This window comes from Drosophila navojoa, chromosome 6 (assembly GCF_054131105.1).
Source record: "Drosophila navojoa isolate 15081-1374.11 chromosome 6, UAZ_NAV_1.0, whole genome shotgun sequence".
Lineage (NCBI taxonomy): Eukaryota > Metazoa > Arthropoda > Insecta > Diptera > Drosophilidae > Drosophila > Drosophila navojoa.
In genome coordinates, this window is record NC_142894.1 from 1,316,340 (window position 1) to 1,336,575 (window position 20,236).

The 20,236-nt window shown below is 35.4% G+C and overlaps 1 protein-coding gene across 3 annotated transcripts; it reads left to right on the forward strand.

Annotated features, from left to right (window-relative positions):
• Nucleotides 1–58: 58 nt before the first annotated feature.
• On the forward strand, nucleotides 59–20,220 carry Mitf (transcription factor Mitf). Of its 3 annotated transcripts, none has more exons than XM_089262931.1 (9): nucleotides 59–346; nucleotides 4,119–4,509; nucleotides 4,789–4,908; nucleotides 4,972–5,391; nucleotides 16,308–16,328; nucleotides 18,260–18,407; nucleotides 18,478–18,719; nucleotides 18,794–18,976; nucleotides 19,051–20,220. In XM_089262931.1, exons 1-9 carry the CDS (start codon nucleotides 189–191, stop codon nucleotides 19,615–19,617), a joined length of 2,250 nt encoding a protein of 749 aa, XP_089119057.1. In that variant the 5' UTR covers nucleotides 59–188; the 3' UTR covers nucleotides 19,618–20,220. The 3 variants fall into 3 exon arrangements, with proteins under 3 accessions (XP_089119057.1, XP_089119056.1, XP_089119055.1); XM_089262929.1 differs by lacking the exon at nucleotides 59–346 and adding an exon at nucleotides 3,373–3,945; XM_089262930.1 differs by lacking the exons at nucleotides 59–346; nucleotides 16,308–16,328 and adding an exon at nucleotides 3,372–3,945.
• Nucleotides 20,221–20,236: the final 16 nt, after the last annotated feature.

The following is a 20,236-nucleotide window of genomic DNA, read 5'->3' on the forward strand; positions in this document are numbered from 1 at the left end:
ATATGTACATGTATGTCGATCGATTACTGGTTACTCTCTTGAGTCTGCCTGATGTTTCTAAGACGCGTGTAAATTTTTCGAAAATGGAAAACGTATCCAATCAGACTTATGATAACTAATTTTAATTAACTGATCAACAGTTTATAGAACAGATCAGATCTAAAACTGCTATCGTTTTGTATCCAGACATGGCGGAATCGGGGATTGACTTGGGCTTTGATTTGGAATACGACTTAAATCTCAATTTACTTAATGATAACGACTCAACTATGGAGTTTTTGCCTAATATGGAAAATGTCGAGTTCTATGAATTGAAGTCTACGCGGTCGCTGCGAACAGACGAAATGTAAGTAACAACGCCTAACACAACAAGCATATGTACATTTGTATGTATTTATATAGTTACAGTAGAAATTATTAATAAGTCAGAAATACATGTGTATGCATAAGCATGCACTCATGTATGTACATATGTATATAGGGCATACATACATATGCATATGAATCTGTATTTACTAAAACTAAAACTACATATATATACAAATATATATGCATATGAATGTGTTAAATTTATAATTTTCTGATTAGCACACATTTTTTTTTATTCTTTATCTTATCGGAATTAATACCTGCATATTTTTTCATATACATACGTATATACATACATATATACACACACATATATATATATATATATATATATATATATATATACATATATATATATATGCATGTGTCTGTATGTACTCAAGTATCATGCATGTGAAAGGCAACGCACTCAAATATACAATATGCATACGTATACGTATATGTACATACATATTTTTATATATGTATGTATGTATACAATACATGAATACATGTCTGTATAATTATTTATGACGAATGTGTGATATTTCGCGATAATTTAAGAGTTGAGCGACTGATAATAATTCTCTCCAATCTCGATAGATGATCAAACGAAACTATACGTACTTACGTAAATAAGTATGTGTTCATATGTTCATACGCACTGGTATGTGTGGAATATATTGTATATACATATACTTAAAATCAACATTTGTTGTTAAAAATACCCTTATCTGAAAATTTATGAATTAGGATTAGTTTACATATAAGAGAGGTATTTGCTTATGAAATAGGCAAAAAAAATAGTTCTGCTTCATGTATGACCTTTTTATGCACTATCAACGGATTAAACTGCCTTAACACAGACCAAAAAAGTTTAAGTACACTCCGTCTGATCCGTTTACAGTTAGGTCAATTTTAACACATACTTGAATTATTATGCATTGCAATTTCATTTTTGTCATTCTTACGAGTGATTGGTCAATTTGGTTCGAGGAAAGTAAATCGAATTAGAAGCGCGCCAAATAATACTAAATCTCTACTTAAAAAGGAGTGCTCGGAATTGGCCGAACGCTTACAATTTGCCAAAAATAAATATCCTACGGAAAACGGCAATACTTGATGTTCAAAAGGGAGTGTCAGAGATGAACGCCAAAGCCTGGCCACAATTAACACGGATCAAAAAACATCTGCGCCAAAAACACAGAAGGTTATATTTCTAAACTCAGGAGTTACAGTGCATCCGCAAACTGAGTGAAATGTGGTTAACAAGGAGAAGTACAATGCCCAAACTTCGCGAAACCTTTTGATTTTCAACTCCAATAGAAAAAATCGTCTAGAATTCGCTGAGAAGAACATAAACAAGTCATATTCATCTTGCGATTCAGTAATTTTGAGTGACGAATCCAAATTTAGCATGTTTGGGGCTCAAAAAGTATGGAGAAAATACAGCTCTAAAGCTAAAAAATGCAACTGCAACTGTGGAGCTTGGAAGCGGAAACGCGATGGTCTGGGTGTGTTAGGTGAGGGCACTTATTATTTTCAACAAAATAATGACCCGAAACGCACCTCTTATCTCGAGAGGGAGTGGCTTTTATGCAACACAAAGCAATTACATACTCCGCCACAATCTCCAGACCTGAGCCCATTTGGAATTTACTGGATAAAAGGATCCGGAAGTATAAAAAATTCTCAAAAGATTCCCTAATTTCAGTTTTTAGGGTTAAAATCACCAAAAAACCAAATCAAAACATTAGTACGGAGTAGGCGTCTTGAACTGCTTGCCGTAATTGCTGCAAAAGGCAGTCCTACTAAATAATAATAATACATATTTGTACACAGTTTCTTTTAAGTGTATCTAAACTTTGTATACCCTGAACCAACTGGGAAATCAGGGTATAATAGATTTGTTAAAAGTATGTAACAGGCAGAAGGAGGCCCCCACAAAGTATATATATTCTTGATCAGGGCTCCGCTCGTCGCTGAGTCGATTTAGCCCTGTCCAACCGTCCGTCCGTATCTATTAACGCGTCGATCTCAGAAGATATAAAATTTAAAGACTTCCCAGGTCCGTGTATACCACGCGCATTTCGAGTTTTTCTCTAAAAATCGATAACTATTTCCGATTTTTTTATTATCGATTAACTATCGAAAACTATCTAAAGCTAGTTATTTAATTGTATTAAGCTAGAGCTTCTAGTATTTAAAGCCAAAGTTTCCAAATTTTAATTGTAGCCTAATATGTATATTATAAAATTTCGATTTTCGTTGTTATAAATCCACTCACCCTTATATCCACCCCCTCACCATCAGCTTACTGATGGTGTGCGTACTTCAAATACTAGAGACTTGTGCTTTGGCAAATACATGCATTTCTATGTAATCATAACAAAATTTTCATGAAGATAGTCCATCAAAAAAAAGTCATTAAACAATTAAATGGCCATAGTCAGCCCACACTGCAGCTCATGCGTGTTTATGCGTGCGTGCGTATGCCTTTGTATGTGCGTGTGTGTGTGCATGTACGAATAATTATTGAAATATCAGTTGTTCGACGAAGGGTTCAGGGGATCTCGTAGTCGAGCAGTCATCGACTAGAGCTTTCTTAATTATTAATTTTTCAATTTTGATGAAAATGAAGATAATATAATAGTAAAAAGTAAATATATGTCATTTTTGAAATACCTTACTAACAATATTCGGAAAATAAAATACTACAAAAATCACGCTCACTTCGTTATTTTGGTACCGGCTAATTATAATATAGCTTTAAGAGAAAATGCAGAGCTCTTTTTGAATTACGAGCACGTCTATACTGTAGCCAATATGATAGACCAGAGAGGAATTTACCGTGTGTATAAAAGTACCTATATATATATATATATATATATATATATATATATATATATATATATATATATATATATATATATATATATATATATATACTTATATACTTATATATAGATTCTCGCGTTAAACAGTTCTCTCAATTTTCCGCATTAATATTTAAACGTGCAATCGTCAAGATCAAGGCCCTTTTAAATGTTGAGTAAAATAAAAGATCAGAAAACCCAAAATACTGTTGAAAATGTTTTCCTATTTTTCTAAAAAGACGACGAATAAAGTGTGTAATAAAAATAATAATAATGGATCCAGTGGTTTTGTTGATGAAACACAAAACAGTTTTGAGATATGTGATGAAATATTGGAGAGTAGATCAATACGAAATGAACATGCGAAGAGAACTTTATCGGAGGATCGTCGAAAGGAGTTTCAAGAATTCTTACAACGTGTGCAGACATTGCAGATGTCACCGAGCGACGAATCACAACAACAACAACCATTAATATGTGATATTGAGGTCGGTGTCGAGCCAAGAAATTCAATGGAACACGATGAAATAAATGCTATATCCAGTTGCATTCAGAAAAGGCTCAATGAGAAATCAACAACGAACATTCGTGTTAGTGTTGGCATAGATAAAGATTTGGAAATGATACTTGAAATGGATCCAAGCATCGTTGATTTAGGTGATATTACCGTTAAGGAACCAACAGATACTCGCGTTTTCGGTCTGCCTCCACTAACGGGTGGGTAGGTATTTATATATATATATAAATATATATATATATATGTATAATTTATATATATATATATATATATATATATATATATATATATATATATATTAACTTCATTTCATTTTTGTCTATAATATATAATATGTATAGCATATATTTTGATATTAAATACTTTCTATTTATTAGACCAACGTTTAAAACTGCAGTACCGACGTCTCGCACACAATTAAAACTTCAACTCCAACGTGAACAGCAGCAACAGGAACAGCAGCAAATACTAATGCAGCAGCAGCAGCAACAACATATGCTACATACGCAGGACCAAACAATACTTAATGGGTTCGGATTGTCCACGGCAGGCTTTCAATATGACGCAAATAACGGCTGTAATAGAAGCAGCGCCTGCGGCAGCGGTAGCCTGAATCAACATCAGCAACAGAAACAGCAACAGCTGCATCAGAATCAGCATTCAATAACTCAGCCTGGTCAAAAGGATAGGCTACTAGTATCTAGTCCTGTTGCCCTTAAAGTGCCTTTGCAGAGCATAGGCGTGGATGTGCCGCCTCAAGTCCTACAGGTAAATACCTTAGCACTATGACTTAATAATATTTGCAAGCAAGTATGCATCATTAATATAACCATGTGTACCTGAATTTTCATTCATACCGACGGACGGACTAAGTCAATATCTTAGGCATTCTGGACGGGGCTGCCGTACGAGGAGATACCGTGAATTGCGTGTCCATATTTTTTAACACCTCTAATCGATGATGATGATGATGATTTAAAAGAAAATTGACTTTTTAATAAGGAACGTTTATAGTACAAATAATTCATAACTTTTTTTTATCAATAGGTAAGCACCGTTCTAGAAAATCCTACGAGATATCACGTCATCCAGAAGCAAAAGAACCAAGTGAGACAGTATCTCAGTGAATCGCTCAAGCCTTCTATCTGGGAATGCCAAAATTTCAAAGTGAGTGCTATGAACTAGATAATAGTAAAGTAATGCCTTTTACATAGTACTCTATATGCACAGAATAAAACTACAACTAACTCGGCTTCAACAGACAATTTACAATGTTCTTCAGAGGCTAATAACAGAAATGATCAAAAAGAAAGACCAAACAGTTTCGGAGGTGGTGACATTGCTTCGAGTATTATTGGCAAAACCTTAATGCATTCCGAGGACTCAGCGCTTTTGTCGCCGTTTGGTGGAAATTGTAGCTCAAGTTTTTTTGGAAATGATTTGGATGGCCAAAGTGTTAACGATCAGCCAAAAAGTTTTTTTAACAAAACCAATTCAAATGGAAACTCATCTATGACTGGCCGAACCTCGGGAATTATGAACACCATACGCAGCTCCAACATTTCCGGCGCAAGTACGACGAGTCCTTTGCAATCAGTGTCAGCTCCTATGTCGCCAAGCCTAAGTTCTGTGGCAACAAGTGCATCAGAGGTATGTTACATCCGTATAATTAACTATGTGTAACTTAAGGGAAATCGAAAGCTTGTTTTATACTTATTCCCTAAGGTGAAAAGAGTATATTGGTTATGTGCAATTTCTTTTTGGTTGTTCACTTAATAATAAAATATTAAGTGTTACAATTTTCCTGATCCGCCCACTAGGGCCGTAACAAATGAGAAAATGCATTTTCCCGTAAGCCAGAAATCTTACCAGTTGGAAAGCTAAAAAGCTGAAATTCTGGATTTTAGATCCGCATCGACCACCCAAGATCAAAAAGCTAAGGCAGATACTATAAAGCCCATTCACGATGTCATTGAGATCACCGAAACAATTATGTATCTCCGCCAAATATGGGCGTGGAAAAATGAAGATATTGTAAATTTTCTAATTCGGCCTAATTTTTGACACTATTAATGGTAGAGACCTGAAATTTGGAATCTCGGGTTGACAACCTAACACCAAATAGCTATGGCCGAATGACCAAAACACAAATGGCAAATCGAAGAAAACTGCATTGTCTGCAATATTAGAGAATAAATTTCCGTTAGCATCCTCTATTAATTTTGCCTTGCATAACAACTGCGCGTACCAACGAACTTTCGCTGTCGTTTAATTCAAAGCTACATTTTTTTAATAGCTACGACCAAATGCCATTTTTCACCTGTTCTGTTAAAGCCTCTATTTCCGGTCGCATATTCTTGTTGATCGAACAGGGGAACACGTTTAATAACAGCTATAGTTGTCTCTTTCTAGTGACAAAACTGAAACGATTAGTACGAACTGCCAGCTTTACTCAATGCTATTGCGTTAAGACATCCCACAGTTAACAGCGTAATATATATATATTAATAATAATAGTAATTACAATTTTCGTGTCGCGGTGTTTGTTGTTGACGCAACGATCTTACTATATTATTCACTGACGTAATGTACAATAAAGCATTAATTGCTATTGAGAATCTTTGCATTGTCATTGAGAATTTACCAGTATGCTTGACAACAGTGAAAGTTCTCGGTCATGCTCTCATTTTAATAAGTTATTCATGCACATTTTATTAATACGTGAACGTACCTGTAAAGGAAAGACAAATAATGTGCGACTTAATACGATATTACGTCAGTGTTTATCATCAAACAGTTTTTATACCCTGAACCCATTGAAAATGGGAAATTCATGGTATAATATTTTTATGAAAAAGTATGTAACAGGCAGAAGGAATCATCGCAGACCCCATAAAGTATATATTTTTGATCAGCACGACGAGCTGAGTCGATATAGCCCTGTCCGTCTGTCCGTATGAACACCGAGATCTCAGAAGATATTAGAGCTAGAGAGCTGAAATTTTGTAGGCATACTTGTGTATACCATACGCAGTACAAGTTTGCTTAATTTTTTCGATAACTCATCCGATAACTTTTTTTATCGAGAATAATCGAAAAATTGACTCTGTTTTTTGGGCCTTATTTTACCTGGAAACTTCAGATTTACTGTGTATATAAACATATGATGAATACAATCTTTTTGTAATCAACAGATTTTGGATACCATGCCCCATTCGCCCCCAATTTGCAAAAAAAACTTATTTCAAGTACTAGAGACTTGTGCTTTGAAATGTACATACATTTTGACCATATGATTACGCCCTGAAAATTCCATTAAGATTGTATGTTTACAAAAAAACTTATTCACCAAGTAAATTCTCATACTATTGTCCACACGAATTCGCAAGGGGGCTAATTTGAGCCGTCGAACATTCAAATCTAGAGGCATGCACAATAGAAGAGCCAAAAAGATCAGATGAAAAAATGCAACAAAGCAATGCAGATGTCTATGTAAGCAGGGCGCAGTTACGTCCATCAAAATTGCAGCAAAGTCAATTAGAGCGAAGAGAAGCGGGCAGATGAGTAGTCAGCAGACGTAGAGGAATTCACCGATAACGCCAATAAGTACTTCAAGCATTTACCTTACATTCATTTCTTCGCCTAGCATTTCAGTTGGTGGAGCCCAGATCTTCTTTATTGATCTTTTGTCTTCACCTATATTTGGTGTTGTTGTTACCACTTGAACTTTATTACCTTGTTCTGTAGTTTTAATTATATTTCCTCCCACGTGGAGGCTTGCCGGCGGGTTGAAATCACACTTTTTGAATACAATTGCATCCAAAGCAGCCTGATATGCTGTCATCTCATCAGATGTGACGTTGTCATTTTTGTCAGAGTTGCTCACTCAATTGGGGATTCTGCCGTTCCATGTCCACTGGCACATAACGTTTGTAGCGTCTGCATAAACACTCCCACTCCAATTGAGAAGTGGCTTATAACTCGTTGACCTTCTTCTTTGAGATACAGCTTCGTCTTGTCGCTGATATCATTTCTGTTATTTTGGTGAACTGCTCAAAGAACGTTGGCCACGCCTTAGGACGCTGTGGATTGTCTTCTGTTACAATTTGCAGAGCACTTTTTATACCCTGAACCCATTGAAAATGGAAAATCAGGGTATAATAGTTTTGTTGAAATGTTTGTAACAGGCAGAAGGAGGCGTGGCAGACCCCACAAAGTATATATATTCTTGATCAACACGACGAGCTGAGTCGATTTGGCCCTGTCCGTCTGTCCGTCCGTCCGTCCGTCTGTCCGTATGTATGAACGCTTCGATCTCAGAAGATATAAAAGCTAGAGACTTCAATTTTTTTAAATGTCCGTATATAGCACGCGCATATCAAGTTTATCACTAAAAAACGATAACTCATTCCGATATTTTATTATCGATAAAAAACGTTATCGAATCTCGAAATTTAAAATATATATTAAGGTGCATTTTATACAATTTCGGTTTTTGTTAAAACCCCCTCACTGTAATGTTTGTAAAAGGCGTATTTCAAATACTAGAGACTTGTGCCTCGGAACATACACACATTTAAACAATATTATTACGTTCTGAAAGTACATCTAGAAATTAAAATATTCAACAAATAAGTTCTCAAAATATTGCCAATACTGCGGCGCAAGCCAAGCGCAATCGCCTGTATATGTGCGTGTGTGTGTGCTTGTCTTTGTTTGCATGCGTGTGTGTGCGTATCTGTGTATGCGTGTAGGTTTACGAGTTTGCTTTATTTTTTCGATAAATTATCCGATAACTTTTTTATCGACAATAATCGAAAAATGGATTTTGTTTTTTCAGCCTCATTTGTACACTATTAGACCTGGAGACTTCAGATTTACTGTTTATATACATATGTTGAGTGCAAACATTTTGTAGTTTACAGATTTTGGATACCACGCCCCCTTTTGCCCCCAATTTGTAAAAAACGCATTTCAAATATTAGAGACTTGTGCTTTAGAATGTACATACATTAGAACATTATGATTACGTTCAGAAAGTTTCATAAATTATTCAACAAATAAATTGCCCACACTGCAGCACAGCCCAAGCGCAGTAGCTGCTTACTGAGCAGTTAGCAGAGCGCTTTTTTATACGTGCGTGCGAATGCATGTGTATGTATGTATATGTACGTAAAAGAAGTACAGAATGATTATCAGATTGGAAGGTTCAGGGTATCTCCTGGTCGAGCAGTATCGACTAGAGCCTTACTTGTTTAATTTGAGTTTTTTGCCAAAATGCTTAATGCTCGTAGAGAAAACAAGTAAGAAACCTCTAATTAAGACTGCTCGACTACGAGATCTTCTGAACCCTTCGAGTAACTGATATCTCAATAATTAATTCATTGCTGCTTTCTGCCTACTCAAGAACTTAATTGTTTAATAACTTTTCTTGTGGATGTTTTTATACCCTGAGCCCATTGAAAATGGGAAATCAGGGTATAATGGTTTTGTTAAAAGTATGTAACAGGCAGAAGGAGGCGTGGCAGACCCCACAAAATATATATATTCTTGATCAGGGCGACGAGCTGAATTGATTTGGCCCTGTCCGTCTGTCTGTCCGTCCGTCCGTCCGTATGTATGAACTCGTCGATCTCAGAAGATACAAGAGCTAGAGACTTGAAATATTTTTTCCTAGGTCCGTGTATATCACACGCATATCAAGTTTATCACTAAAAATCGATAACTACTCCCGATATTTTATTATCGATTAAAAAGCTAGTCATTTAATTATAGCGCCTACACCTTTAGAGATAGAGCTTATGTATTATATGTTTATATGTAGATTCATGTGTATTTTATATAATTTCGGTTTTTGTTAAAATTTACCCCCCACCCCTAAATTCGACCCCTCACCCTCACCTTTGTAAAAGATTAAGATTATATTATTAAAATGCTTATATTTGCCAAAGCTTAGTTCTCTAGTATTTGAAATATGCCTTTCGATTAGGTCTTTAATCGATACAAAAGCATAGGCATGAGTTACCGATTTTTGGATATAAACTCGATATCTGCGCTATATATACGACTTTTTTTTAGTCTCTAGCTCTTGCATCTTCTGAGATCGACGCGTTCAAACATTCGGACTGACGGACAGACAGGGCTACATTGACTCAGGTTGCCCTGAGCAAGAATATATATACTTTGTGGGGTCTGGCACATCGCCTTCTGCCTGTTATATACATTTCAACAAAACCATTATACCCTGATTGCCCATTTTCATTGGATTCAGGGTATATAGTGGAGCTCTGTCATGATTATTGCTTCATTCCTATTACTGACTCAATGAATTAGGGCCAATATAATGGCTTTGTTTCCGACGATAGTCATATCGGGAAATAATTTTTCCAGTAGCAGGATAATGATACTTTCCGTGATAGGTTGGGTGATATTTTGGTTTGTTAAGGATATTAATACTCCTCCTCCTTTGATCTGGCTTCCTATAACTCCATATAAAAATACAAACGCAAAATAATTATTTCGTTAAAGAATATCAAAGAAGGGGATTTTCTAAGTAAACCATCCTTCGATAAGGAATATGTCCTGCTATTTTGCAAAATTTAGTGGATTCAGGTCAGCAATCTGATCAAAATTTTATTGGAAGCTAAGGCTATCAGAAAGACCGCTATAAAATTGAGCGACAATATGCGGGATGCTCTACGTGCAGATTTACATGTGATCGATTAAAACATGTCAGAAAGCAAGCGACGCGAGAAGTGAGCCAAAGCGAAAAGATAAGCGAGTTGCGAGAAAGTATTTCTGAATCGCTTTATCGCATGATAAAGTTTTTCCGTGTGTTTTTGTTGCTTATATGCAATTCAAGCTTAACTTGAACACTTGCAATGGCTATAATTTGTATGCTTGTAAGGTGTCTCTCTTTGCGGGTAGCTTTCTCCCTGTCATATCATCGCTGCGATCTTTTTGTCGAAAAATGTTATTTTACAAGAGAAGCATTTTCATATACCCTGAACCTATTGAAAATGGGAAATCAGGGTCCCGCATAGTATATATATTCTTGATCAGGGCGACGAGTTAAGTCGATTTGGCCCTGTCTGTCTGTCTGTCTTTATGTATGCACGCGTGGATCTCAGGAGTTATAAGAGCTAGAGACTTCAATTTTTGTCCGTATATATATTGTGCGCATATCGAGTTTATCTCAAAAAATGGACAGCGCATAACTTTATTTTATTATTACTTATTATATTATATATATATATATATATATATATATATATATATATATATTATTTTGTTATCGATGTTATTTAGATGTATATTAAACAATTTCGATATTTGCTCAAATTTATATCCACCTCTCACCCTCATATTTGTAAAAGGCGTATTTCAAATACTAGAGACTTGTGCTTTGGAAATGTACATACATATGCATGTATGTATGTAGTTTCATTTTAAATCGTAAATTTTCAATGTCATACCGACAAAAAGATTGCAGGTATACGTATATACACTAACCAGAGAACACATAGACCGGACACGTAGTGTAAAGTGTTTTGCACACTAAAACCTATAAAAAGTATTGGCAAGTGCACTTGTCACTTTACTTAATCAGCTACTTAAATATAAGCGCGCCTCGGCAACTCGAACGCAAAATCGTTCAGACAATTCTAAGTTGAGGTAGGCAGCCAATGTTCACGTCCCATGCTTACACACATGCACACACACAAACGCACATGTAAAGGCACATAGGCATACAAATGCTTCTACAAGTGATATTCCACAATTGTGTGTGCACATTCGTCGCGAAAGCATTTTCACTATGAGCACCAACGCTTTCATACCCTTTCCACAAATAATATCGAAAACACATATACAGATTTTGTACGAGCTTGACAAACGGTTTAAAGAGTTCGGTATACTCTTCACACAGAAGGGAAGGCATGGGTTCTTGCTGCGAAGAAATTTCAATTTTCGTGAGCTGGCAGCTCAGAGCTGCTGCTTGTGCTCACATGCATACACACATATACATATTTGAGAGAGCAAAGAGCACCGAGATAGAGAGAGAGCAAAGGAAACATTGAGCACAGAGTGATCTTTTGTTCAATCATCGACCGTCTCGGTCGAACGCATGAAGCAGAATGATTGTGCTTTCGAATATTTTCGTTGCCTGAACCTAAAAGTGAGGAGCCGAGCAAATACGAAGTTGTGTGGGTCGTAAAAAAAAAGTGTACAAAACACTTTACACTACGTGTCCGGTCTATGTGTTCTCTGGTTAGTGGTGGTACATATGTGCGCGTTTCATTGGCCATGCAAAGCAGCTTTTGTCATTGTGCTTTTAGTATTTTTTTTATTGTAGCGATTATGAGATTTATTTTCACTTTTGTGAACGTCGATAAGTGATCAGAAGTATCTGCGAATGTAAATAAACATAATGGAATTTTTCCATCACGCTGACAATTAAAATCCGTAAATCCAACAGGTTGTTGTATATTGAATTTATTTTAATTTGCGAGCGTTTCAGCAAATAATGAATTGACAACTGTCCGTGTAAGTCTAGAAATAAAGAAATGGCGCTTGAACTAAAACAATCATGGCGCCTAACTTAAACCACATTGGAAGCGTGAAAAATGCTTTAGATCCATTTTCTTGGATATGAATTAAGGATATTCTATACGACTGTTACGCCATGACTAACTGATAGGCCAGTAAATGCCTTACCCTAGCATCCCAAAAGCTCAAAAACTGATAACAACAATCATTTAGACGTTAATGGAAGTACCGAAGCCGAAATCTCATGAGCGGACACACACTTTAATAACCAGTTGAAAAGAGAGAGGTTTGATGCACGTGCTTTCTTGGATATCTACAGTGCGTCTGTCGGAGAGACGCGACAAACATTGCTTGGCGACACCGATTGCCCATAGAACTGGCCGTAGCCCGGTATCGCCTATGCCTAGTGCGAAACGAAAAAAACGGAGCGAAAACGGAGTCGGCAGAACAAAGCGGCGATTTAATATGCCAGTACTCAGCGTTATAGCTTGCAATCATACCAAGGTATGTTTTTCTTATCACTTCGAGCAAAAAACCTTTTAAAATCTGGGTAACAGTAATTGAAGGTTTTAACCTACTTTTTGAATATTGGGATTTGAAAAAAAAGTATCGCATACAGTAATATGTTCATGAATATGCACGTACATACTGTAGTTATACAAGCGTATTTGCCCTTGCTTGGCACTAATATTAATTCAAGCTTTTAATTTGAGAACACATGCTTTGGAATTTTTAAGGGATTGCGGCGAATGTATATAATTACATGCGTATAAGTATACTTCAGGCATACTAATTATATTTAAATACTCAATACAGCTGAGTTTTTTCAGCTCCGTCCATCAGTTTGTCCATCTGCCCTTTTGAGCTAGACTCTAAATTTTTGTAGATCCATGTACATACATACATACATATATAACGCACACCTAATTTGTATTAAAAAAAAAAAAATAAAAATAAATAAATAAAAAAAAAAACATTAAATAATATTTGGTGTTCGTGTGTGTGCCTGACTTGTCACTTGTATAATGAAAAAATACGTGAATAATTATTGAAATATCAGTTCCTCGAAGGGTTCAGGGGGTTTCGTAGTTGGGCAGTATCGACTGAAGTTTTTGGGCTCTCGTTTAGTGCTGCATTATACTATTATATTTATGTATGCATAAACACAGACAATGCACGTATGTATGTATGTATTGATGTATGTCGGAATAAGCGCGTTAGGTCGCTAGACTAGAGCTTACGAATACTTAAAATTAATTATAATTAATTAGTAGAATGCTTACTGACAGTTTTGTCGGTTACGGTTTTATATTTCATTTGTACATTTGCAATATGTATGTATGTAGAACAGTAACAAAACGCATAAAAATCAAATTAAACACATTTATGCGTACATGCGTGAATGGGCTTGAATATCTGTAAGTTTGAAAGTCCTTCACCTCTTTTTTATAGAATTGAATAAAGTTGGCCAACAAACTGTGAAGTAAACTGCATACATATGTATATGTATGTGTTTAAATGGTATTAGTGTGTTTTCTAGTGCATAACATGTGTATACATACATACACATGAATAGTGATGCAATCGACTACAGAGCACCGTCAAAGATAAAAGATTACGATAACGAGAAAATAATATCTTATAAAATATTTATATAAATTTACATATATATATATTTATACAGTGCAAAAGTATGCTGTCAGATTGACAGGTATATATATATATATATACATATATATATATGCTGGTCTGTTGGATTATTCTCTCTGTCTGACTCTCTTTCTCCCTATCGGGTTTTCTATCTCTATCTCTTCCTCTTACTTCTCAGCCATGAATTTACCTACAACCTGTAATATTCGTTTCTGTTTTTATACCCTGAACCCATTGAAAATGGGAAATCAGGGTATAATGGGTTTATTAAAAGTATACTTCAACTTTTTTTTAAATGTTCGTATATATCACGCGCATATCGAGTTTATCACTAAACGATAACTCATTCCGATACTTTTTTATCGATAAAAAACCTTATCGAAGATCACTTAAAAATTTATATCTCCTACATTTTAATCTTCTACAATTTAAAATGTATATAAAGATGTATTTTATACAATTTCGGCTTTTGTTAAAATTTACCCCCCACAAGGCCGTTGTCATGTATGACACCGAAACACAGCAAGCACGCAATGTGTGCTGTTCTATATATGTATATGTATATGTATATGTATGTGTGTAAATCAGAAATGATGTGAATGAGTTTAAGTAGGTAACACTCGACTGCAACGTTCTTCTTTGTTTATTTTTCATGGGTAAAGTTTAATGAAGTGTCTTAATTGATTTTTAAGACTATATTCGTAATTATTCGTTTTTGTACTCATTCACAAAGTGAAATGATTATACTCATTTAAAAAGTGAAATGACTATATTGGTTTTTTTGGAATGTCCGTCTGTCCGTATGAATGCAAATTTTTTCGACGCTATCGAAGCTAGAAACTTGATCCGCCCACTAGATCTTGAAAATGGGATAATGTTTTTACCGATATTCCAGAAATCATATTAGTTGATGAGCTAGCAAGCTGAAATTTGGAATGTAGATATCTACGACCATTGGAGGCGTGGCAAATCGGATAAAACTGTATCTCCTAAAGTTTTAAAGCTAGAACGTTAAGATTTTTTACATGACCTAATGTTATGATTCTATAAAGATTGATTGGTTGAAAATTATATATCTACGCCTTTTGGGGGCGTGGCAAATCGGACCTGAAGATATAGTGAATCTTCAAATTTAGATAGTTAAGTTACTAGTAACCTCCTCTATCGATTCCCCAAATAATATGGTTAGGGGTGTGGCATATAAAAAATACCCTGTAACTTATTCACATTTTGAGCGTAAGCATCCAAATGTTGCAGCTCGATTACCGTTAGCTTGTAATATGAGCTGGCCAAAAATGAAGTGTTTACTCCCAGTGGGGGCGTGGCAAAAAGTTGTCTACAGTATTAGAGCAAAACTTAGCTACTATATTGCTGATGGGGTGTGAATTAGTATTCCGCAGTCGGTAACGCTCGACTTCTTACTTGTTATACCCTGAACCCATTGAAAATGGGAAATCAGGGTATAATGGTTTTCTTAAAAGTATGTAACAGGCAGAAGGAGGCGTGGCAGACCCCACAAAGTATATATATTCTTGATCAGGGCGACGAGCTGAGTCGATTTGGCCCTGTCCGTCTGTCTGTCCGTCCGTCCGTATGTATGAACGCGTCGATCTCAGAAGATATAAGAGCTAGACTTCAACTTTTTTTTTAAATGTTCGTATATATCACGCGCATATCGAGTTTATCACTAAAAAACGATAACTCATTCCGATACTTTTTTATCGATAAAAAACCTTATCGAAGATCACTTAAAAAATTATATCTCCTACATCTTTCAAGCTAGTGTCTCCAAATTTAAAATGTATATAAAGATGTATTTTATTTCTTTTATTTTTATTTCGGTTTTTGTTAAAATTTACCCCCCACCCCTAAATCCACCCCCTCACTCTCATCTTTGTAAAAGTCGTATATCAAATACTAGAGACTTGTGATTCGGTATACACATACATTTTAACATTATGATTACGTTCTGAAAGTTTCATTACGATCGTACGTCTAGAAATTAAATTATTCAACAAATAAGTTGTCATTATATTGCCAACACTGCAGCGCAAGCCAAGCGCAATCGCCTGTATATGTGAGTGTGTGTATATCCGTGTGTTTGTTTGTATGCGTGTGTGCGTGTGTCTGTTTGCTAATTATTATTGAAATATCAGTTGCTTGTAGGGCTCAGGGGATTTCGTAGTCGAGCTGTCTCGACTAGAGCTTTCTTACTTGTTATTTGTATTTTCTATCGACTTGAATGACTTCTACTCTTTTGGTATTTTGATCGATAGAGGCTTCGTTCGGCTATATGTATAGTCCAAATCAACCTGTACATTTTACTGAAATCCTCACTTATATATATATATCTGTTTGTATGTTTTCAGCTCCCTTCGTTTGACAGCGATGTAAGTAATAATGTTGATTTCTTACTTTTCCTTAAGATTTCATTAAAAAGTTTTCAAAAACCCATTTTCAAATTATATTTTCATATTAAATTATACTTTTCAAAATACAATTAATGAAAAACAAGTAAGAAGGCTCTAGTCGAGACTGCTCCACTAGGTGATACCCTGAACACTCCAAGCTGATATTCTAATCATTCTTCACTTCTTTTATAAACACATACAAGAAGAGTCCAGGTCTAATAGTATTCAAATGAGGCTGAAAAAAACATAATCAATTTTTCAATTGTTCTCGGATGAGTTATCGAAAAAATATGATAAACTTTTACACGAGTATGCATGCCAAATTTCAGCTCTCTAGCTCTAATAACTTCTGAAATGTGGGCGTTCATACGGATGGGCAGACGGACAGGGCTATATCGACTCAGTTCGTCGCGCTGATCAAGAATATATATACTTTATGGGGTCTGCCACGCCTCTTTCTGCGTATGATCATTTTGTTAAACTTTATAGAAACTTAAAAATGTAAAAAAGTTCAATTCAAATCAAATTTGAAATTCATTTGGTGGTATTTATAGTTTAAGCTAGTTTGTTTCAACATGTTTTCTTTTTTGGTGACGCCTTATCAAAAAAATCAGTCATTTTCGATTGTTTGGTGGCTTTTCAAACTTTTTTATAGCACTCCTTGTAAGGCAAAAGTATTTTTTCCAACCGGATCTAAATTTAAGAAGCACGATTCTAAGCTTTTCTATCGTTAAACTAATCGGGTCGGTCTCTTCAGAGCTGCTGTCATCTGATTTCGAATTGTTTGCTTCATTCACAGCAATCTCATTCGTGTAAGAACGAGAGTTTGTGTTAAGCGAGGGCCAAGCGTATCTACTTTATGGGTCTGACACGCCTACTTCTGCAATGATTTCCCATTTTCAACGGATTCCGGATATATGATAAAAAACAGTAAAAGTGCTCTATTCGAGAATGCTCGACTAGGAGATACCCTGGACCCTGCCAGCTTATATTATCATTGGCTTAGCGCTTGGGCTACGATGAAGTGTGGGCAATATTATGAGAATTTATTTCTTGAATTATTTATCTGGTAATGCGATTATCTTAATGAAACTTTCAGAACGTGATCAAAAGGTTAAAATTATATGAAATACACTAATCGACATAATTATTTTCACGAGTATTTTAAGCATAACTTTTTAACGGGTTTATTTAGAATTGTTTATTTATTTATTTTTTTTTTTTTTACATATCTGATGGAATATATATCTTTTTAGTACTCAATAAAATTTTGGTCAGCCTGGTCGGGCCTGAATCGACTAAATTTTGAAAAATATCAGTACATATATATAAAATTTCAATTTGGGTTTCTTTACCGTTTTCTTTAGCGTTTCAATAGACTCTAGAAATATTTTTTTGCATTTAATTATACATTTTGGAGGATTCAGATTAAAAGATTAATAACAAAGCTAAATATCTCCCGAACTATCATGGCAAATTGCGTTATCCTGCTACTGAAAAAAAATACACAAATACAAAGCAGAATTTTAGTTTTGTTGTTGTTAAATATTACACGTTTATTTGATCGAATAACCTTTAAAGGTTTCAATTAATTTCATCCCCTTTTCCGATAGAACTGTATTACCCATAGAAACAAAATAACCGATTAATATGTATGATATGATAATCAAGCCATCATAAGTTTCAACTGAAGTTATAAATTCGGCTTTATTATTTATTGCTTAACTGTATGTATTAGGCAGAAGGAAAATCTAGTCATGACTGTGTCTCCATATAAACGTTGCGCAGTTAAATATTATTTTGATAACTCATACAATTTCTTATTTAGTCTTGATTTCGATTATTTGAATTTCTAGGGAATCTAATTTAGAAATCAAGTTTCTGTATAGATATCGTATTTATATTCGCAGGCAGAAGATCTCTTCGATGACATACTTCAAAATGATTCCTTTAATTTCGATAAAAACTTCAGTTCGGAGCTATCTATTAAGCAGGAACCACAAAATTTAACCGATGCAGAAATAAAGGATCGACAGAAAAAGGATAATCATAATATGAGTAAGTTATTTGATCAGAATAACAATTTGGTCATAGACAATAAATATATCGTTTTCACGTTCTACAACAGTTGAGCGTCGTCGACGTTTCAACATAAACGACCGAATCAAGGAGCTTGGCACTCTGTTGCCAAAGGGAAGTGAAGCGTTCTATGAGGTTGTACGCGACATACGCCCCAATAAGGGAACAATTCTAAAGTCTTCGGTTGATTACATCAAATGCTTAAAACATGAAGTCTCGCGCTTAAGGCAAAACGAAACCCGCCAACGCCAAATGGAGCTACAGAACAGAAAACTCATATCTCGCATACGGGTAAACGAATTTTCATCGATATCTTTGCATCGATATTGGTGTTGACATTCCAGACTCTCTCTCTTCTATAATAGGAATTAGAATTGCAGGCAAAATCGCATGGCATTTCTCTCTCTGATTACAACCTGACATCTGTATCAGCGCCCACACCTCCCATCTCGTATCTTAAGTGCTCCAGCCCATCACCAACAACTTCATCTGTTGGACAAAATCATCAAACAGCGACGTCCCTAATGGAGGATGTTATTGAGGACAAGGTTATAATAAATACGATTCAGTTAAGCGTAATACAACACTAAACTTAAGCTGTTTTTTTTTTTTTTTTATTCAGCTTCCGTTGATCAACAGTGATCCTCCAAGTATGGGCTTGAATCAAATTGATGAACTCATGGAAGATTGTAAGCACCCGTTCCAGGGAGGTGATCCGATGTTGTCCTCACATAGCAGCCATTCGCCAGTTGCCACGCAACTTCAGTGCAATAGAGAGACTGCCATTTATATTACCACAGCACAAGGTGGTGCAGATCTGAAGCCTACCTGCACCGGCACCGGCAGCAGTAGCAGCAGCCATGGTGATAACAACAGCAGGTTTTGCACCCATTCCGATCACTCGCATTCGTATCCGCACCGAAGACAAGGGCATCAGCATCCGGATCATAGAGGCCATAACGAGCAGAGTTCGTCATTTGGCATGCTAAATAACGATTGCGATGGCTCTGGGCGCGATCCACTACTATCTTCATCACAGCAACCACATAGTACTGTTGATGTTGACGATCATCATTCAGTAGACCTCTCTGCAGTCATGATAAATGATCATTCACTTTCATCTTTAGTGGATGAGTCCCATGGCGAACCCATGCTATTGGCACCCGATTCCTTAGATATTGACCTTTGAGAGAAAGCAATCGAACTTAAATCAATTGCCAAGCATAGCAAATGCATCAGCAAAGTTCACACAGTCGAGGAGTAGCTTAGTATTATTGCTGGCATTGTGAAATGCTTGATTATATTTTGCAATAAGTATTAATCAAAATTTTGTTACATAAATGCAATTGTTATATATGTTTTCGAGTCACAAAGCAATCGTACATGTGTGTACAATGTGTATATATGTTATTCAGTCACTATTAAAATTGTATGCAATATTTGTATTTGCTTATATATTATGTACTCATGTCTTCAGCGTATACTGTACATATATCTATACGAATTCATTCCGTTTGTCTAATATTTTCTTTTGATTTTTCCTGTAGGTATTATGGCTTACATTTGATATAGAGAAAGGTTAAAAAATATAAGGATAATATTTTTTACAATTTGTATGTCATCTAAATAACTAATTTTTCGGATATTTTGCCTTATTTCTTACATACATCTACGCACACACTGTACAAACACTATGTTTTGATTGCTGCGAGTCTTACTGTTTTTTGTTTGTATCCGTAATTTAAAATTGTTGATTAAAAACTGTTAAATACATATATAAAAAATTAAACAAGTCTATATTTAATTCA